Source organism: Amborella trichopoda, chromosome 4 (genome assembly GCF_054954075.1).
Source record: "Amborella trichopoda isolate Santa Cruz 75 chromosome 4, AtrichopodaSantaCruz75HAP2 v2.0, whole genome shotgun sequence".
Lineage (NCBI taxonomy): Eukaryota > Viridiplantae > Streptophyta > Magnoliopsida > Amborellales > Amborellaceae > Amborella > Amborella trichopoda.
The window spans coordinates 10,953,938-10,977,164 of NC_142339.1; the positions used below are offsets into that span (position 1 = coordinate 10,953,938).

Genomic DNA, 23,227 nt, shown 5'->3' on the forward strand with positions numbered 1-23,227 from the left:
CAGGCTGTAAACATCTTTATTCAGCTTTTTCAAGGATTAAATGGTGGAAAAATTGGTTGTTTTTGGATCACGAAAAATTCAGGGTTTAGGGTTTCCGCCTTTTCTGAAATTTCATGCCAAATAGGGCATGAATCTTTCAAAATTTGTAGGCATTTTGATCTTAAAGCTGTGAATCAAAACCTTTTGTTACTAATTTGTGATAATCGTTGAGAAAAACATAGTTTTTTGGAGATTGAAGGCTTCGGTTCACAAAAACAGGTAAGAACTTTGGGTTTTTTTTTTTTTCCTCCATTTGATTTATTTCACGGCATATTTTGAACATAATGAGTTCAATTATTAGGGTTTTTAATCTTTATTGTGTCTAGTATGATTTAAAATTTTCAATTTTACGTAATCTGGTCAATTACAGCAAGAAATTTGATATGAACAGTGAGATGTCTGCGGAACCAAATTCCGCTGTTTTTTTTTTTTTTTTCCACCTTTTGATTTTGTTTTCATGATATATTAGAAATAATGTGTTAAAAATTTAGGGTTTTGATTCCTTATATTGTTGTTTATCAGAAAATATACTCAATTGGATGTAATTTATTCACTTAGAGGTGAATTTTTGAGTTAAAATCGCTTATGTAAAACGACTCTGTGAAGAACAATTTATTTATTTATTTATTTTTTTTTTTTGTAGCCCATGATAGAATTTTTTGTAATCCATGATCGAATTTTTTGTAATCCATGATCGAAATGTTTGTTTTTTTTTCTTGTAATCCATGATCGAATTTTATTTTTTATTTTTTATTTTTGTAACCCATGATAGAATTTTTTGTAATCCATGATCGAATGTTTTGTAATCCATGATCGAAATGTTTGTTTTTTTTTGTAATCCATGATTGAATTTTTTGTTTTTTGTTTTTTATGTAGCCCATGATAGAGTTTTTTGTAATCTATGATTGAATTTTTTGTTATCCATGATGTAATTGTTTTTTTCTTTTTTTGTAATCCACGATCGAATTTTTTGTTTTTTTTTTGTTTTTTTTTTTTGTAATCCATGATCGAATTTTATGTAATCCATGATCGAATTTTTTGTAATCCATGATAGAATTTTCTGTAATCCATGATCGACTTTTTTGTAATCCATGATCAAAATGTTTGTTTTTTTTACTTGTAATCCATGATCGAATTTTTTGTTTTTTTTTTTTTTTGTAACCCATGATTGAATTTTTTGTAATCCAAGATCGAATTGTTTGTTTCTGTTCTTGTAATCCACGATCGAATTTTTTGTTTTTTTATGTTTTTTTTTTTTTTTTTTGTAATCCATGATCGAATTTTATGTAATCCATGATCGAATTTTATGTAATCCATGATCGAATTTTTTGTAATCCATGATCGAATTTTTTGTAATCCATGATCGAATTTTTAGAAAATTTGTGATTTTTTTTTTTTAATCCATGATCAAACTTTTTGAAAATTTGTTAATTTTTTTTTTTAATCCATCATTGAATTTTTTGAAAATTTGCTGTACTTTTTTTTTTATTTCTTTTTATCCATGATCAAATTTTTTGAAAAATGATGATTTTTTGAAAAGATGTGAAAATCGTGATAAAGTTTTGATTATCATGATGTATTAAACCCAATTTTTAATTTTTATTGCTTGAGTTTGCTGTAATTTTTTTTTTTTTTTTTCCATGATCGAATTTTTTGAAAAATGATGATTTTCCGAAAAGATGTGAAAATCGTGACAAGGTTTTAATTATCATGAGGTATTAAACCATATTTTAAATTTTTATTGTTAAAGTTTTTGTTGAAAAAATTGTATGTTGATGGATTATTTATGCAAAAAAATGCATGTTATTATATTTTCAATACAAAATTGTATTTTTTTTATCTGTTGTTCATGGATTTTTTAGTTGGAATGACTGATGTTAGCCGGCTCTTTGAAGAATTGTTTTTATTATTAATTTTTTAATGCAAAAAATGTATGTTGTTGATAATTGAGTTGTAGCCATGTTTGGAGCTTGTATTTTGTATTATTCTAAATGTTTGTAATTGATATGTACGAAAATATTATTGTCAAAAAAGGTATTTTGCAATAACAAATAACAACGAATATGACTACATGAACTACCGCAACATATTATCACTACATATGGTGATTATTTTTCTTTTTGAACTGTCAGGTTAATTTAAACTTTTTACATCTTAAAACAGTTGAATCATGTCATGATCTACAGAAGACCCTGCATGGCAACATGGGGTCAGACTTGATCTCAACAAGAAAGACAAAATTATTTGTAATTACTGTCAAAGAGTGATAAGTAGTGGGGTACATAGGTTCAAGCAACACTTGGCAGGGGTTAAGGGAGAAGTTTCTGCATGCACTAGTGTCCCTAGTAATGTAAAAAAACAGATGGTAGCAATTCTTAATGCTAGCAAAGGTAAAAAAATTGCCAAACATAGGATGAATGAGGAGATAGCTAGTTTATATACACCATCAAGCAGGAATGATACAGAAAAGCAATATAATTATGACCTAGAAGAGCAATATAATAATGAGCTGGACATGGCCACAAGATTGAGTTTACATGAACAATATCAGAGGGAATGTGGGTTTAGAATGCCTGGTGGGTCTAGCTCAGACATACATGCTGGGCCTAGCTCCGATATGCATGGTGGGCCTAGTTCAGATATGCATGGCGGGTCCAGCTCGAGCATGTATGGCGGGCCCAGCTCAAATATGTATGGAGGGGTTGGTGGCAATATGTATCAAGGAGAATCAGTTGTTGAAGAAATTGTTTCTAAGTTACCTAGGAGTGCCAGTATTGCAGGTCATGGTCGTAAAGACCCATTTCTCTCAAAGCCTAAGTCACAACAGATGACCCTAAAAGGCATGGTTAAAGGTACAAGAAACATGTTAGGGAGATATGTTGGTAAATGGTTCTACGATAAAGGGATTCCTTTTGATGCAGCCAATAGCCCATATTTTCCACCTATGGTTAGTGCAATCCAGAGAGCCGGGCTCGGGGTAAAACCCCCGACGGCATATGAGCTCAGTGGGCCAATATTAGATGAAGAGGTAGATGAAGTTAAAAAGTGGATTGAAGAATATAAACAGAGTTGGCCAAGGACAAGAATTACTCTCATGAGTGATGGTTGGTTGAATAAAGTTAGCAAAAAGGAGTTTTTAAACTTCTTGGCCTATTCCCCAAAAGGTACAGCTTTTTTGTCTAGCAAAGACGTATCAGGGACGAAGAAGGATGCAAACTTCTATGTACGACTATATGATCAGATAGTGGAGGAGGTGGGAGATAAGCATGTAGTCCAGTTTATTACGGACAATGTGCGTGCATGTGTTTCTGCGGGCAGCAAGTTGATGGATAAGAGGAAGCATCTAGTATGGACCCCGTGTGCTGCACACAGCATCGATCTTATGTTAGAGGAAATCGGTGAGATCAAAATTGTGAAGGAGACTCTAGATGAAGCAAGGTTGGTGTCGAGATTTATATACAACCACTCTAAAATATTATTTCTGTTTAGAGAACACTCTAAGAAAAAAGAGATAATCAGGCCTGCCATAACCCGCTTTGCGACCGATTACTTAGCTGTGGACTCCATTCGACAATCTGAAGGTGCATTAAAGAGATTGTTTACTTGTGAAGAGTGGTTAAATGACCGCCTCTCGAAGTCCAGTACCGGTATAAAAGTGGATAACATAATCTCAAATAGGCTGTTCTGGTCTCAATGTTTCAGTGTTGCAGAGGCCACTGCCCCTTTGGTCACGGTGTTAAGAATGGTGGATGCTGCTAAGAAAGCTACCATGGGTATCCTTTATGAAGGTATTGAGAGGGCGAAATCAGCTATTGGGGAGAAGTGTAATTTTGCTAGCAAAGTAATCGAGATTATAGAAAAGAGGTGGAACACCAAATTTGGAAGTCCAATTCATTATGCTGGTAAATATATATTTATATCATTACAATGTTTCAGTTTAAATCATTTTTTTATGAAATTGTAAATGACATTTTTCTACCTATATATTTTTTAGGTTACTACTTCAACCCAAAATTTTTCTATTTGACACCTGAACAACCCCACAAGATTATGGAAGGGGTCAGATACATTATTGCAAGGTTGGAGAGAAGCCATCGAAACCAAGTAGCAGCAATACAAGAGGTATTATTTAATGTTTGGGTAAGAACTTCATTGAGTTGTTATATTTGTGAGGAATAATGCACTAAAATGTAATATATTTGTTTTAGCTTGCTATGTATAGGGATGCTATAGGATCCTTCGGAACTAGACTTGCCAGAAATTCTCGAACTATGATGGATCCAGGTTATCCCCTCGCTAATATTTTGTTTATTCATATATTTAATCTTATGAATTGTTCTTGCCCTTACAATGCTTTTTACATTTTAATCCAGCTGAATGGTGGGAGATATATGGTACTGATGCACCTCACCTAAAGAGGATAGCAATCAAGGTGCTCTCCCAGACATGTTCTGCTACTGGCTGTGAGCGCAACTGGAGTACGTTCCAATGGTTGCACACTACTAGGAGGAATCGACTCGCTTCTGAGAAGCTTCATAAACTAGTCTACGTTCATTATAATTTAAACCTCAGAGAGCGACAAATAAGAAGGAAGCTTGAAGACTATGGGCCGATAGACTTAGGCACAATATTTGTCACAGACACAGCAGACCAATGGGTAGTTGAAGAGGAGGAGCCAGTGTTGCACAAGAGAGCGTTCCTTGAGGCTATCGGTGATGAAGATATTGAAGAAAGTGATGAGCAGCATGAAAGAGGAAGCAGCCAGCCAATGTATCCACAATATGTCGGTGATATTGCACCTAATGAGGGAGAGTGGGAAGGGGGTCTAAGAGAAAATGAGAGAGATGATGATTCTGAGGCCACCCTATCCCAGCCATTTTATTCACATATCGAGTCCCAACAGCAACAGTGTAGGGATGAGCACGACAGTGCAGGTGAGCATGAAGGATGGACAAGCTTCGGGGATTTTGGATTGGGAACACAACAAAACACTAACACTCAGTGATTTGGGAATAGTCAGACGCCTGCTAATATCGATGATTCGTTTTTAGATCGAATCAATGCATTGTCAAATGAATTCAATCAATGGCACTAGCGTGACCAAGAAGAACAACAACGTCGTCTATCATTTTATTTTTAGATCGTATGTTACTAATTTTATGCTTTATTGTAGTCCATATATGTTGATATACTTATTCCATGATAATTCTATGTTTATCCTTTTGTGTGATATAAATTAAATGTTGAATGGCGGTTCATGCAGGGAAAGAACATATCAATATTCGCATATTCATTCAAAAACATGAAAATTCTTAATGGAGTACCCTCATTTTTTATTGAATTCCTAAAAAAAAATATTTATAATGAATTTTAATAATTTTTTCGGATTTTTTTGAAGCTTTATTCTGACCGATTCACCCGATTCCCGATCCGGATCGCCGATTCGCAGATCCGGATCGGTTTTTGGAAAGCCCGATCCGGGTCACCGATCCAATTTTTAAACCATTGCTTTAAACTATCTTCCCCCTAAACTCTTAAAACAATTTCCTCGATCTTATTCACTACCGAGAGTGCTCGGTGGATTATTAGAAAAAGTGAGTGACGTACTCCTAAAATAAATATGTTTTTGTCGTATATTAATTGTCGTGACGATTAGATAATTTCGTAAGGGTTTAGGATCAAACATATCCTTACTTGTTTTGCTTGCAGGATCACCAAATCATTTCCAAACAACGATAATAATAATAATACCCGGCTGTTACTTGTCGCCATATAATTGTTGTAACCAACAAGGTATAAAGGAAAAACTTTGAATTATTCAACTTTTTAATGTTACTCTAAGAACGTGAGTAACACGCTGTTCCTGCACCTCAAAAAAATAATTTGTTGAGGTAGGTGAAAGATTAAAGGAAGTCCCAAGCCAGTCTCCAGCATTACAAAGACATCCTACCCAAGTCAATAAAAAAAGTTATTTGGAGTCCTATATTACTTTAAACCCTTTGTCACAATGAAATTGGTCCAAACTTCATATTGGACTAGCCACTAGAATTTGGAGCTTGAAGCTCCAAATTCAATTTTATTGGAAGAGCCACCATGGGAATGACATCATCTGAATAAATTGTATATTATGAGACCATTTATTATTGTTACAATGATATTAAGATCACTCTTAGCTATTAGATTTTAAATTGGATTGCTTGAAGTCTGTCACAAAGTTCGTAAATTGTGAACTTTGAATCTAGTCAATGACACATATACAATCACTTGATTTAAAATCTAAATGATAAGAGTAATTGTGACTTTGTTATACTAAATAAATGGTCCCTTCGAATACTTTTCCTTGTTTGAAAGTTTATTTTGAGCTCAAAACATGCACCGAATCCCTAGGAACACCATCTTTGAATGTTCCTGCATGAATATCAAATATTGCCCCATAAAAAATAGAGCAGGTTGGGGGCTATGGGAACAATGAAAGTTGAACATGGGCAACTGGCATAGTGTATATAAATTTTAATTTGTTTTTTACCGATTAGAATGCTTACAAAAGTCCAAGTACAATAAAACTCACTTGAAATAAACAAATAAATAATGAAAAATGGTTGTCACTTGCTGCCACTAATTACAAACTTTCTTTTTCAATGAATGAAACCAACACAATGCTTATGGGAATAACAAAATATAAGAAACAACATGCTACAAACGACAAAGCAAGATGCTGGAAGATTACCTCAATCAGACTTAGTACAACTCACACCGGGTCTCCTCCTCTTATAGCACACAGGATCAATGCTCTATCTCAGATCTACAAAAATGAGAAAACTTTGGCTACAACCCTTATCAATATGAGAACCATGAAACATCACTTAGCTAACCTAGGCCTCAATGCCCCCTTTTTGCACATAGCTTGGGGCATGCCCCCTCTTACTATATCCCTTAGAGAATGTATGGGATATGCCCCCTCTTGCACATAGCTTGGGGCATGCGCTCCCTCGTACTATATCTAAACAAGTGAAGGGGGAGATGAAAGAGAGATCTTAGATGAGATGAGAGATGGTAGCATGCCACCTAGACAGAGATGCCAGGTGTAAAGAAATTGTATAGATTGAGCTCCTATTTATAAGCTTTCTCTAGGATTAAGTATTCCTTAGGGTTAACAATCTTTAGTGAGATTAGATTCCGACCATTGATCATAGGAGATTTGTAGGGTGAAAGATCGAAGTCATACAATCCTTAAATCAGCCATCATAATTCAAAAAAAAGTGTTAGAATCTTATCTTTCAGCTTCCTAAACCTAATCCTATCAAATAATAAAATATAAAAAATAATATCATATTTACTTTTATTTTCTATAATCTTCTTATACATACCTTTTGATTGAAATCAAATCGCTTTAATTTCAAAAGCTTCCATTCTTGTTTCAATCAAAACTTTTGCAAAACACTTTCCATAAATTTTCAACTTGATTGATTATCTTGATTCACAAGGCTAGAAAATAAGAAAGTACCCTCACTAACTGGGGCGTGCTACCCATGTGGCTCCTATGTGGACCCAACACACTTCATAATGATGGACATGATTGGTTCCTATGGGCCCTCTCAAATATTTATGAATAATAAAATTATTAAAATGATTTTTAAAATATTGCAAATAAAGAAAATTTTCTCCGAATATTAAAATATTGAAAACTCTTAATTTATAAACTCATTTTATGAAAATAAAATATCCAGATACTCAAAAATTCAAATAATCAATCTAAAACTCATTTAACATCAAAATAATCAAAATAATTTTGATGGAAATCGGATCCAACTAGGTCTAGTAATTATAATATCGCTGAAGCACTCCATCTTCTATTGTAGATTATAATCCACACTTGTTTTCTCAAACTAACTGAGAAATTCCCATAAATCATAGACTACTACAGGGGTTTATGATTGAGCTACCAAACTTAGAATACCAAACTTAAAAATAGACGAAAGGACATATTCCCAATATATGGATTACAGGTTTTCCCCTAAAGACGAATCTAATGTCATGCTGACCTTATGCAACTACAGTTCTATAGTGCATAGGGGTAATTTCTCATATATATATTGGTGACTCACTTACCATTATATGCAATAGTCACATAGTCATTTGGCTCACTCTTCTAGGCAACTCTAGCATCATCAAGTGATGATCATCGGTTTTGTTTCATACCTAGGTAATAGGAGATTTCCAATTTGATTGGCCGAGCATGTCAGCCAAGTCTGAGTATCGGCACATAACATTTGCCTATCTCAGTCCTTCTGGACCATAATCTTATGGTCCCTTGGACCACAATATTTTGGTCCCTCAAGATGATTCTCCCATTGGAGTTCTTTGTTTCATTATATTAGATATTGTTTACATGCTCTCATAAGACATCTAATGGCTACAGAAAACCAAAAAACAACAATATGCGGCAATTAAGGATCAATACAGGCGATAAAGGTTACCTTTGTTCCGATACAAATATTTGAAACATGGAATATGTTTAAAGGACGGTATGGCAACATGAAATTTTGGTATTAGAAGCCAAAATTTCCACTTACACTGTAGTAATTCCTAGTTTAGCAACTTAAAATAATACATCACGAGGAAGAGCACATTTCTCATATATAAGAAATGCAGTCTTTCACCCTTGACTTTTAGCTATACTGGATTTCTCCATTTTTAGAACATTTTGTCATTTTGAAAATGTGAGATGTTTTTTATTTAATTTTTTCAAAATCGGATCAAAATAAAATTTGGAAAGTATAGGTATCTCAAAGTTTCAAGAGCATTTCAATCACTTAATTTTCGATAAATCAATTTTTATTATTTTCTAGGTGCACATGATTTAGATATTGATGCTCAAAAATACTTAAATATGCTTTAGACTGCCGGATAAAGATTTGACATTTGAGGTCATTATCGTTTACGGTGGATATGCTTTAGACTGCCAGATCAAGATTTGACATTTGAAATCATTATCGTTTTCGGTAGACTATAGTATTGAATTTTAGGGATGTTTTACATATGGAAAAAGTTTTAAGCGAGCCAAGGCTCTAAACAATCAAATTAAAGCCCACTTTAAAAAATTCATTAGAAGATATTATTTTGATGCACAAATATCTTCAAATTGATCATCTCAACATCAAGATGCATGAAAATGAGAAAAAAATGGATTTCAAGGTATGAAAATAATGCATCTTGCAAGGTATTTTGAACCGTCAATTTTCAAGATTTTCAAGTTTTCATAGATCTGCTTGATCTACATTATTTTTGAGACTTTAAATTTTATAATTAGAGAAGAAAATATACTTTAAGGCGACCACAAAGATTTCCCGAAATGAATCCACATTTGAAGGTCGGCTCCAATTTTGATTGTTTAGAGCCTTGGCTCTATATAAACCTCACCCATTACGTATTATAGATATATTTTAATCCTTTTAGCAGTATGACACGTAGACACCTAAATTATTCACTCTATAAAAGAAATAAAATACATATCTCTGACACGTTGGGTCCATGTGGGTATTTGGATCATTCCAATTCTCTAAATTGCTTTTTCTATTTTTAGGTGCATGAGGGTAGGCAGTGTAGAGACCTCTAAAATTATAACTCAATGCCGTACAATGTACCAAAAATCGGGGGTTCAAATCATAACCGCCCAGTTAAATCGAAACCGAACACTGGCTTTTTTCAGTTTCAGTCGGTTTTGGCAAACCAGCCAAGTATTTAAAAAATAAAATAAATAAACTTTATATAAAATCTAAAAAAATAAGAGATTTTGTTTGTAATGTATTTTTTAATGTTTTTCATTATTTTGGTAAAGCTTGGAACTTGTTTTGACTATTAATACTTATCTTTACATTTTTCCATCTTTTTTTAAAAAAAAATTAATAATACCTTTGGGCACAAATCAATTCTTTAAAATCCATTTTTTTCATGAATTTTCAACTTAATTTAGATCTTTAGACATATTTTTCACATTTTATTAGAATTTAGTTTTTATTTTTTAATTTTTTAACACTTTTTTTATTGCTCAGGACTTATTCGGTTAGACTGGTTGAACAGGTCGATTTACCGATTAGGCCGGTTGAACCTCTTCCCGCCCTATATCCAATTAACTGTTCCGAATCAAATCTCTTTTACGCTAGAGAAAAAATAAGGGTCTAACATGCTCGCAAGTCATTCAAAAAGTTTTTATTTATTTATTTATGTGATCTAGTCCATTTTGTTAGAATCAACATAGATGAGCAATGATATCTCATTATGAAAGCCTCAATGAATAGTTAAAATTGACAAATTTAAAGATTCTCCAGTCACAAAATTCCAACTTCAATCAAACACATCAATTGATACTCTGGTAAATCATATATTTGTCATCTAGATTTTAAAATTGGATAATTTCTTGCTTCTTACTTTTAGTCTCCAAACACCAACTAGTTTTGTTTTGATTTTGCCCTAATTGATTATCATCATCATCATTTGTTGCAAACTTGGACTTAGGTCCCAAGGTACCTAATGTCCCTTGGCCTCCAGGACTTTCTATAAATTGAAGGCAAGGCCCATGTATAAGGCAGAGCAATACATCTCATTGCTATAGAGAGGGAGAGACTATGGAGTCTACAAGGGTAGAGAAACCTCACGCCCTGTGTTTTCCGATTCCCGCTCAAGGCCATATTAACTCCATGATGCACCTTGCCAAGCTTCTCCATGCAAGAGGCTTTTACATTACTTTTGTGAACACTGAATTTAACCATGACCGTCTTACTAGATCAGGAGGAGCCATGGAATTGAAGTATTTAGAGGATTTTAAGTTGGAATGGATACCTGGTGGCTTCCCACCGGACGATGGCCGTAACCGAGATCCTGTAAGCTTTTTTGATGCAACAATGAAGTATCTCTTGAGTCCTTTCAGGGATTTGGTTTCAAAACTCAATGGTTCCATACAAGTCCCTCGGCTTACATGCATAATTTCCGACGTTGAGTTTACGCAGATGGTTGCAGAAGAGCTCGGGATCTCATGGATTTGTTTGGTGGCGGTAAGTGGTTGTTCTTTATGGGGTTTCTTGCACTGCACCGAGCTCATCGAAAGAGGAATAGTGCCATTCAAAGGTATATCTCTCTCACTCTAACACTAACACTAATCACTTCTTTGTAGTTCCAAGAAATGCTCTCGAGAATGCAATTCTATAACAGCTGTGAAGAGTCTCAAGTTTCTCCCTGTATCCATTAATTGATATGAATATAGAGACTTATCTTTTATAGACAAATTACAGATGATACTAATAGAAACTGAATCATAGACACCTAAACCATACTTCGACTTACCATAAAATGCAAGACAATATCCTCCATTCCTATATTTACTGATTACAATATATATCTTCTATATTAACCGGATATGCAATGTATACTTTCCTTTCACAGTCTCTTTCAAACTCAAGATCATATGAGATAGAGTAGTTGGAGTTTGAACACTAATTGCATAAACGAATAGTTGGATCTTCAAGTGTATAGCATGACCAGTAGATACAGTGGTTGTCATACACAGATTGAATCCTGCGAATTAACTATGATAAAGGGGAAGAAAGGGGTCGTAGATTTGTATTATATTACAAGGGATTGGCTATAAAGAGACCATTTACCTATTGTATAAAGAGATCGCAATCATTCGTATCTTTTAAATTTTAAAATTTGTGATTGTAAGAGTATCATTGATTAGACACAAAGTTTCAAAAAAATATTCTTGGACTTCGTGATTCACCCCTAACCTTCATCTAATGAGTGAGAATAGTTGTGATATCCTTGTACAAAAAGTAAATGATCCCTTTGTGTAGATACTCCCACAACGAGAACTTTTTTGGCCATTCGAATGGTCACATCCCACTTTTATTTTCCCTATCTTTTAGGGTATTCATGAAAATACTCGCTCAACATTGGATTTTAACTCTGTCTCACTTGGTTTTTTTCTTTTTTTTTTTTCTTTTTTTGGGTAATTCAATGGAGAAAATGTATTCCTATCATTTTTTTAAGTAGATTAAGAGTTAGCTTTTTGAAAGTACTAATGAGGTGGTGTTAGCTATGAAAACCACACTGTGGTGACCACGATGTGGGGTGCTACCACCACAATCCCTTCCCACTTGGTCTCTCTCTAAGTAAAATCGTACCCTTTTTCTTCTTTTGTTGTGGTAACCTTCGTTGTATCGCGCATGGCCATGAACTACCGATTATGTCTCTCTCATCTTTCTCTCTCCTTTAGGATGGAGAATTCATTCTCTCTCTCTAAAATGTATTCTTTTTTAGCCCATGGGTGGATGCCCTCTCAACATTCATTTAAATGGATGTTCTCTCTCTTATTGGTGGTAAAGTGCTCCACAATCCTCTTTCTCAACCTTCATTAAAAGACTTATGTCTCTCATAGGTAGATATTCTCTCTTTCTCACTTTGCCTTCCAAAACGACTCACCCTTGGAAAAGAGTTGCTTCTCTTAATCGAGGAGGCCAAGATGGGCCAACAAGAATAAGGCCACCAAGCCTTTTAGCTCCCGTGGTGAGTTTCCTTTTTATATTATTCAGATACATATTTTTAAGAGTGATTTATGTATGGATTTTAAAATTTTAGGTAAAATACAAAATGATATGTTTATAAGCGAAAATTATAAAAAAGGTAGGTCAACTCATTTTTTTTATTTGTTTCAAAATTGTCCCCCAGTCAACCCAAATTTTAATTTTTTTAGAAACAAATAAAAATAAAAAAAACAGGTTGACTGACTTTCTTTGTAATTTCTACATATAAATTGAGCATTTTGTATTTTACCTAATATTTTAAGATCTCTACATAAATCACTCTATTTTTATTTGTTCAAATCCCATGTTGACTGATGTGTTGTTAGCTTTTCCTGAGTTTGTTCCTTTCTTTTCATATTACATTTTTTATTTGTTCAATCAACCAATAAGCTTTATTGACTTATTTTTTATTTCTTATTACACTAACACTAAGCTTTATTAACTTATTTTCCCATAATGTATAATATATTGGTTGATAGCTCTCTCATTCTTTTTTTGGGTATACACTAGAGTACCTAGATAATGAAGCAAGGATTTTTAGTGTACTAGTTATCTTACTTTACATTCAATTTTTTATTTATTTATTTTCTCAGAATGTATAATATATTGGTTGATAGCTCTCTCATTCTTTTTTGGGTGCGGTTTGTACAGAGCCTAGGCTCTAAACAATCAAATTAGAGCCTACCTTCAAATAGTGTCGAGAAATGTAGTTTCAATATTGAAAAGAGCAATGATCTAATTCAATATTGAAATGTAGTTTCAATAGTGATAGCCTCAAAATATATTTCTATATTTATTTATAAAGTTTAAAGCTTCAAAAATAGTGTAGATCGATATATCTATAAAAACTTGAATATTTTAAAAATTGACAGTTCAAAAATGCATTACAAAATATACTATTTTCAAAACTTGCAATCCATTTTTTTCTCATGTCCGTACATCTTGATGTCGAGATGATCAATTTGAAGATATTTGAGCATCAAAACAACCACTTCTAATGAAGTTTTTAAGGTAGGCTCAAATTGGATTGTTTAGAGCCCCAGCTCTATATAAACTTTTCCCTTCTTTTTTCGGGTATATGCTAGAGTACCTAGATAATAAAGGAAGGATTTTTAGTTTACTTGTTATCTTACTTTACATTCAATTTTTTATTAATTTATTTTCCCATAATGTATAATATATTGGTTGATAGCTCTCTCATTCTTTTTTGGGTATATACCAGGGTACCTAGATAATGAAGCAAGGATTTTTAGTGTGCGATGGTTGAACTGGTGTTATTGGGATCACACCAAACTTGGGGAATACAAAACTAAAGACGTTATTCAACATACCCTTTGCTCTAAGTTAGCACTTTCTAATCTACGGATGTGAATGAGCCTTTCATTCTCTCTCATCAAGTCTCTCTCTCTACTACAAGTCTTTCATGCTTTTTATTTTTATTTGAGACAAAACTTATTATTTTTAAATTATGTGAAATGCATTATAATTTTCATATTTTTGATTTAATATATTTATTCATTGCATATTAACCGATCAATGTTTATGTTTCTTCGTTTTGGGCTTTTGTAATTAAATAATTTAAATTTTTACGTATAACAACATTACTCTTAGTTTTAATTGCAATACATATCTAATTATTATGGGTTATTTATCGTGCAACAAGTTTTATGTAGTTTTATTTTTTCTCATTTTTATAATAATATTTACATATAAGTAAATAACTCCATGCGTTGGTCTGAGTGGGGAAGAAATAGATCTTAGATTTATATTACAAGGGATTTTTTACAAAGACATTATTTACCTTTTGTACAAGGAGGTTACAATCATTATTGTTTCTTAGATTTCAAAATGGACGGTTGTTAGAGTATCATTGATTAGACACAAAGTTCTAAAAAATTTTTTTTGGACTTGGTGACTCACCTCAAGCCATCCAATTTGAGATCTAATGATTGAAAATAGTTGTGATCTCCTTGTAGAAACAGTAAATGGTCTCTCTGACTTCGTAACTCACCCGAAGCCATCCAATTTAACATCTAATGCTCTAATGATTAAGAGTAGTTATGATCTCCTTGTACAAAAGGCAAATAATTTCTTTGCATACAATCCCACCACAAGATTATGCATGGCCATGGATTCAAAATAGTAAATAATTTTGGATCTTAGCTTTAAATTCCGTTAAGGAAATAGTAGATAGTTTCAAATTTATATTATAAGGGATTGTCAACAAAAAGACCATTTACCTTTGATACAAAGTGATATCGGTCTCACTTTGTCTCACTCAAATTCAAATAATACCGTAACCTTACGCATATCGTGCATGGTCATGAATTCTCTCCCCTTCTCAACGGATTGCATGTCTCATCTTCTCTCTCTCCTATAGGATGGAGAATTCATTCTCTCTCCCTTTAAAATGTAATCTTTTCTCGCCCACGGGTGGATGCTCTGTCTCAACATTCATTTAAATAGATGCTCTCGTGGGTAAAGAGCTCCTCAATTCTCTCTTTCAACCTTCATTAAAAGACTTATTTTTCTGATGGATATTTTTATTTGTTCAAATCCCATGTTGACTTATGTGTTGTTAACTTTTCCTGAGTTTGTTCCTTTCTTTTCCTATTACATATTTTTGGTGCGGTTTGTATAGAGTCGAGGCTCTAAACAATTAAATTAGAGCCCACCTTCAAATAGCGTCGAGAAATATGGTTTCAATACTGGAAAGTTTTATGATAGTCTTAAATTATTTTCATCTTTAGTTAGAAAATTTAAAGCTTAAAAAATAGTGTAGATTGTGCAGATCTATGAAAACTTGAAGATCTTGAAAATTGATGGTCCAAAAATACGTTACAAGATGCATTATTTTTAAAAACTAGAAATTTATTTATTTTTCATGCCCATGCATCTTGATGTCGAGATGATCAATTTAATGATAATTGTGTTGGGTGAGTGTAGCCATTAAAGGCCTTATGAGTGCTTGTAATAAACATATTGATATAATGGAATATGAACTCAGTGGGAGTGTGGTCATGTGAGGACCATATTAAACAAACGATGTTTGCTGATACCAGATTGAGCTTGACAAGTTAGGCCAGTCGTTTGGGAAAAACCTATATTACCAGGGTATACAAAACTATTCGATAAGAGTTCTAATAGGTCATCTCTTGATGAGGTCGAAGTACGTCCGGATGAGTGAGCTGAGAGACTGTGTGACCCTTCTGTGTAATAGTGGCCTTCAAAGACGAGGGTCAAAGCCTCATCCTCGAGACATCACACGACATGCATATATGATAGTCATTTCGGAAAAGTGAGGTAAAGCTTATACATATGCAAGAGATACCCTTATGCACCATAAAAACTATAGTCGCATTAAGTCTAGGTGACATTGGTATGCCTTTAGGGGAGAACCTGAAGTCCACAAAATGGAATTACGATCCTTTGGCTCATCGGCCAGACTTTGGTGACCCACTAATGAGCCCCTGCATATACTGTTGGTCATGAGAAATACGAAGTCAGTTTGATAAAACAAGTGTGGACTGTAATCCACAGTTGAAGGTGGAGTGTCCCAACAAATATTTATTTAATTTCTAGACCATATTGATCATATTCCCATCTAATGAATTTAATTATGTTTGTTTTAATAGTATATGATTTTTAAAATTATTATTTGAATTTTTTTAAATCTCTTGATATTTTATTTATTAAATTGAGATTTATAAAAACAAATATATTGATTTAATTATTCATATTGGATTTTATGAATTCCTAAAAGTCATATAATTTTTTAACTAATTTATTTTTGCATGGGAAGCCCAATAAGTATGTGAGCCCACCATTCAATGTGGGAAGGGCCCATGAGTGCCACCTAGGGTGGAACGCCCCACTCTAAGAAGCTTTCCAATTTTGTTGGATCAAGCTTTGGCTTGAAGAAAAAAGTTTGTGATGTTTTGCAAAGCCTTTGCCTTGAGGAATCTTTGAATGGATTTTTAGAAGTCATGAGAAGGCTTGTGCATAATTTTGGTAAGCACAATACTACGGATGGAAGTATTTTATTTAATTTTTATTGATGCAACAGTGAGCTCAAATCACTTACCCCACAAGTCCCCCAAGATCAATAGTCTATATTCAATCTCACAAGAAGATGTAAGCCAAAAAAAACCCTAAAAAACCCTAATCTTGTTCAAGCACTATAAAAAGAGATTGATCCCTACCCAAATCTCAATACCTTATCTCTTACACCTAATTCTCATTTCTCTCTCATATCCCACAAAAGGGGCACGCCCCACTTAGTTTATCTCTCTCTCTCTTAAGAAAGTCTCTCTCTCTCTCTCTCGCTCTCTCTCTCTCACACACACATACACACACACATACAAGAGACCCAAAGGGGCATGCCCACTCTATTATCTTTGATATCTCTATCATGGTGGTTCTCTCAACTCTCTCATGATCTCTCATCTGTCATTGGGATTTTAGACTATAGAGTTGTGGTAGAAACGAGAAGCATCTATCTCAAACTAAGTTCTTAGGGGATTCACCTAAAGGCTTGAAATTTATAATAAAGGAGTTCATTGTTCCATTAGAGGGTTTGGCCTAAACTTACTTTCTCAGTTGAGATTGACGGTTGATCGTTGATCCCGCGTCATCAGATGGTGGTGACTCTGTGTGGGGGTAATAAGCCCGACTGAGGTAATCTCCGGCACTCTCTTTTTGTTTCTTGCATTATTTAATTATATTGTCTTTATATTCCCAAGCATAAGAATTGTGGATATTTTCTTTGTTTAAAGAAAATTGGTTTAGTGGCGTCAAGGTTTTTAAGATCTTAAATTTGCTAGTTTTATTTTTCTTGAAGCAAAGAGTTATTGTAATAAGACTACTTGTAAGTGATCTTTGTCAAAAAACAAAAAAAAAACAAAAAAGAAAAGGGGGTGAAAAGAAAAAAAATATATATCCCCCGACAATATCACATTAGTCTTTTTTTCAAATTGGGCATCAAACAACCTCTTCTAGTGAAAATTTTGAGGGAGGCTCTAATTTGATTGTTTAGAGCCTAGGCTCTATAAAAACTTTTCCCTACATGTTTTTATTTGTTCAATTCCATGGCCAAATCTCATGTTGAGTGATGGATTATGGGCAGGTTTGTCTTTTCTGCTACAATTTTCTTGGCTATACATCTTATTTGTTATCTTACTTTACATTCAATTCTGTGTTTGGGTATACCAGAGTACCTAGATAGTGAAGCAAGAATTTTTAGTGCACTATTGTTGAACTGGTGTCATTGAGATTACACCAAAACTTGTAGGATACACATCTAAAGACATGATTCAACATTCCCTTTGCTCTCTCATTAGGTTAGCACTTTCTAATCTACGGATGTGACTGAGCTTTTCATTTCCTCTCTCATGAGGCTCCCTCTCTCTCTCTACTATGTGTCTTTCTTGTTTTTTAATTTTTATTTCAGGCAAAACTTTATAACTTTTAGATGGGGTTATGTTAGGGTGTTCTAATTTATCGGTGTACTCAATAAATTTTGGACACTTCTACCTTTGTTTTTATATATAGAGTATTTTTTAATAAGGGTATTTTTGGTAATCAAGAGGGTGGTGATGTCATCCACGTGGGGTGTGACATCACCCTCATTGAGTACACTAGTGGCATTTCTATGTGAGTGATAGCATGCTCCGTGTAGATGACGTCACACCCCTCATAATGACTACAAATACTCCTACTAAAAAAAAGCCTTCATGTATAAAATAAGGTTACATAAGTGTCCAAATTTGTTGAGTACAATGATAAATTACTCATTAGTGTGAGTACCCTAACATAACCCTTTTAGATTATGTGAACTACATTATAATTTTCATATTTTTCACTTAGATATATTTATACATTGTATATTAACTGATTAATTTTTATGTTTCTTAGTTCTGAGACTTTGTGATTAAATAATTTAAAGTTTTACATATTGCACCATTACTCTTAGTTTTTTTTGTAATAGATATTTGATTATTATGGGTTACTTATTGTGTGACATGTTTTATGTAGTTTTATTTTTTTAAAGTTTTAGAATAATATTTGCATATAAATAAGATTTGTTTACTAATATAATTATTTCCTTTTTTAAAATTTTTAGTTTCCCCAATTTTTATTTAGTAAATGATATAATTGAATATGAAACAAAAATAACAAACAAAATAGTAATTAACCATAAATACAAATTATATATGCAAAGAATGTTTAGAAAAGTAATTACCTCAAAATACTAGTCATAAATATAACTATCATCAAATCTGAAGTTTATTTGATATTTTCTTACGTTTTAAGTTTTTTTAAATTCTTTAGAATTATATTTATTCATAAAAAATTAATTAACGAAGATTAATAATAATTTTAGAGTAGCTTGGAGACTAAAATAATTAAAATGTAATTAATAAAAAAATTGTTATCTAATAGATATCCGTATGCGAAGATGGATTCAACAAATCCACTCTCCTATAACTCTCTTTATAATTGAATATGCCAATTTAAGATTAAAATTGATTTTAGTGATTTTTTTTTTATGTATCCAACGCATGTGACATAGATGGCATGTGGGAGGCATCTTATTCTCTTAGAAAAGGGCGGCATTTCGAGCCCATGTTTTGGCATTGCACTTTTGACGGTAAAAAAAAAAAAAAAAACATTTTTTGAGCCCCATGGATGAACCTTTTGAGGTGAGAGGTAATAAGAACTCTGGACTTATTTGCTAGAAAAAGTGTAAAGTGAATAATGCTTTTGAAATGTTTTGTTTTTGGAATGGTAATTAATGGAGTAGCTTGAGCCTGGTGATGAACTTATTTATTTATGTATTTTCATACATTAACCGTGGGAATAGAGGGCAGGAGATTATGTTGACGCATCCGCCAGCCTACATGGACCATCTCCATTCCCATTTTAAGTATTTTAATTAAACTTGGTTCTTTGAGGCACTATGTTAGTGAAAGTTCTGTGATACTGTCAAAAAACTAAAATAATAAAATTGACTCACATTTGATCATAAACAGTTGAGTGATTTACTTACGGACCTTAAATTTTTTTTAAAATACGAAATACTCTATATGATGGAATCCTCGATTCGAATTTTAATTTTTAAAAAAAAACAATCGTTAATAGGGCAGTGACTAAAAAATTAAAATTCGGTCAGAGGATGTCCTCGGATTGAGGGGCAATTTTGAAAAAAAAAATGTGAGTTGACCAATTTTCTTTATAATTTCCGGGCAATTTTGAAAACAAAAATGTGGGTTGACCAATTTTCTTTGTAATTTCCACCTATAGATGGATCATTTCGTATTTTAGAAAATATTTTAGGGCCAATACTGAAATCACTCTAAACAATTTTACATTTTTTCTATTTCTAGAAGTTCAAAAAATTCATCGTAGCTTTTTGGAGGTTAAACTCTTGGTGCATGGATTCATCTTGGTAGTGTTCTAAACCGCCACTTAGTGTTTCAAATGGAAAACGCAAGCATCAAAATTGGTTATGATGATTTCTTACAATAAAAATTTAGATGAAGCACATTTCAGTTTCAAATTTTTACGATATTTGGGGAATTCTTAACGTTCTGAACAGATCCAGCAAATCTGGCGACCCATCGAACTGTTTAAAGAAGCGGAAAGGGTATGCCAAGTAGTGAGAGAGAGTGTAGATAACTAGGGGTGGCAACAGGTCAGTTCAGGGTTGACCTAAACCTTGACTCCACTTGACCCAACTCAGGTCCAAGCTTTTGGAGCTGAACGTGACCCATCAGGTCCAAAACTTGGACTCGAATCCAACTTGGCTAAGGTCATACAGGTCTAGAACCTAACAAACAAATTTTGAAAAAATATTCAAAAAATGCAGTTCAAATATTTACTACACACATACACATATATCACACATATATGGGCAAATTCATCAAAGTTTTATATATTTCAAAAAATAATACATACATACACATATATATAAACCAAGTTGTTATACTTCAATTTTTAAATATACACTCTTTTCATTCTAATGAACAAAACCATAAGAGCAAAATTTGAAGATACTCCCTAAAAAACTTTTTCTAGCCCAATATAGGCTATCGATTTATTGAGATACTAGATCTTGGCCTTAGAATGAAGGATTTTTCATAATAATTTGTTTAGAAAGATTTACCATTATTAGATTGACAATATTACAAAAAAAAAGATTTTGAATTCTTAAATCCCTAGATCTTGAAATTCACCATATCGATGGTTTTGATTTATTATTGGGGAGACCTTATTTTGACCATAATTATGGTGCAAATTGAATTTTATTGTTTGTGATTTTGATTATTAGAATGAAAAGAGTGGGTGTGCAAAATTTGGGGTCAAACAAATGCCAAAAACATGGTCTTCTAGAAGTCTGGTTTCAAGATATTTCAATGATATGGTGGCATGAGACCAAACTTTTTAAAAAAAAAAAATTGTTGAGATCAAACACATGCATTTTATGTAATGTACGCTGTATGTATAAATAGATGTGTATGTCTTGCATATAGATATGTTTGTGTCTGGTCAAGGTGGGGTTCATTTCGACCCAAACCTATCCCGGATTCAGATCCCGGGATTTGGACTTGGACCCGGTCCAAAACTTGGATGCGGACTCAGATGCAGATCAGATCAAACCCCTAGGTCATTGAGTCGGTCCCGACCAAATTGGCCCCCGTAGAAAAATCTCATATGGTAGATGTTGTGTTATTGGTGAATGCAGATGAGAATTTCATGACCAACGGCGACCTAGATGCAGTTTTGGATTGGATACCTGGCCTTCCAAATATCCGTCTAAGGGACTTACCCTCCTTCATTAGGACAACCAATCTTAATGATCCCATGTTACAAATGTGCGTGGTTGAAAGCCCTTTTTCTCTAAAATCTCAGGCTATCATTCTCAACACATTCGAAGAATTAGAGAAACCTGTTCTCGATGCCATGAGAGAAAGAATCCGTTGCCCAATTTACCCAATCGGCCCGTTTGCAAGCTTTAGCCAAAGTGAATCCAATGACCATTTACAGTTGGTTTCTACGAGTCTTTGGAAAGAGGATGCTTGTGAAGAATGGCTCAACGACAAGAAACCTAAGTCAGTTGTGTATGTGAGTTTCGGCAGTACGACAGTTTTAACACCCAGCCAACTTAATGAGTTTGCTTGGGGTCTCGCAAATAGCCAAAGGCCTTTCATATGGATCATTCGCGAAGATCTCGTAATTGAAGAATCGGCAGCATTAGAAAAAGCATTTGTCAAAGCAACTAAAGAAAGAGGGCTAATCTTGAGTTGGTGTAACCAGATGAAAGTACTGTCACACCATGCAATTGGTGGCTTCCTAACTCACAATGGGTGGAATTCTACAATTGAGAGCATTTGCAATGGCGTGCCCATGATATGTTGGCCCTTCTTTGCGGATCAACAAACAAATTGCAGGTACGTTTGCAAGGAATGGGGCCTTGGGATGGAGATAAACAATGATGTTAAGAGGGAGGAGGTGGAGGCATTGGTGAGAGAGTTGATGGAAGGAGAGAAGGGTAAAGAGATGCAGTTAAAGGCCAAGAAATGGAAAAAGATGTCAAAAAATGCTGTTCAATTTGGAGGTAGCTCTTATAATAACTTAGAGAGGCTTATAAAGCAAGTGCTTCTAGAGAAACACTGATGAAATCTATATGTTCTCACAAATATTTGTTGAATAAATTTGGGACCCAGTTTCTAGGTGGCCAAGCCCGCATATGTAGAAATGCGGGCCTCTTAATAAATATATTTTTAAGATGGATTTTAAGACTTAATTCTTAAGACATTGTAATCTCTAACATGGAGATCATGAATATGAAACTCAAGATGCTTTAAGAGAGAGCAAGTGAAGTTTATATAAAAAACAACGAAAACGAGCTGTTGGGTGAGCCTTTGTGAGAAGATAAGTTTCTTAATCCTTCAAAGAACAAAGGGCAGCGAATAATAGTACCGTGAAGATAATGACAGCAAACAAAGTTGCAATCAATCTCGATATGTTTCATCTACTCATGGAACACATTATTATAAGCAATCCGAATTGCACTCATGTCGTTAAAAAAAAAAAAGTGCAATAGGACTAGAGTGAGCAAAGCCCATGTATCAAAGAAGCCATTGTAACTAGAAAATTTCCATCGTAGTATGTGTAAGAGCCTAGTAATTAGCTTCTGCACTAGAATGAGCAATTGCATCTTGTTTATTACTTTTCCATGAGATGAGATAATCATCAAGGAAAATAAAGAAACCAGTAGTAGAATGACGATCAGTAATATATCCTACCTAATCCACAAGGAAAATAAAGAAACTAGTAGTAGAATGACGATCAATAATATATCCTACCTAATCTGCATTACAATAAGCACAAAGTTCAAGAGCAAACGTATAGGAGAGAGAGAAGTAAGCAGTGAAACATAGTGCTTCAAACATAGCACATGACTCGAAGCACAACGACAAAGTGAACAGAGTGGGGAAATTACATAAATTGACTAATCATATGAACAACAATGACTAATATTAGGGTGAGTAATTGTTGAATAATTTAAGAACGCCAACATGTCAATATCAAGTAGGATAAGAAAGCAA

General features: G+C 33.6%; 1 protein-coding gene across 1 annotated transcript in view; it reads left to right on the plus strand.

Annotated features, from left to right (window-relative positions):
- Nucleotides 1-22,292, plus strand: part of LOC18424015 (7-deoxyloganetin glucosyltransferase) — a 43,315-nt gene extending 21,023 nt beyond the window's left edge. The window contains exons 4-6 of the mRNA XM_088863815.1: nucleotides 10,823-11,090; nucleotides 11,210-11,273; nucleotides 21,361-22,292. Of these exons, the coding sequence (XP_088719941.1) occupies nucleotides 10,823-11,090; nucleotides 11,210-11,273; nucleotides 21,361-22,292 (1,264 nt within the window). The remainder of the gene's footprint in view (nucleotides 1-10,822; nucleotides 11,091-11,209; nucleotides 11,274-21,360) is intronic.
- Nucleotides 22,293-23,227: the final 935 nt, after the last annotated feature.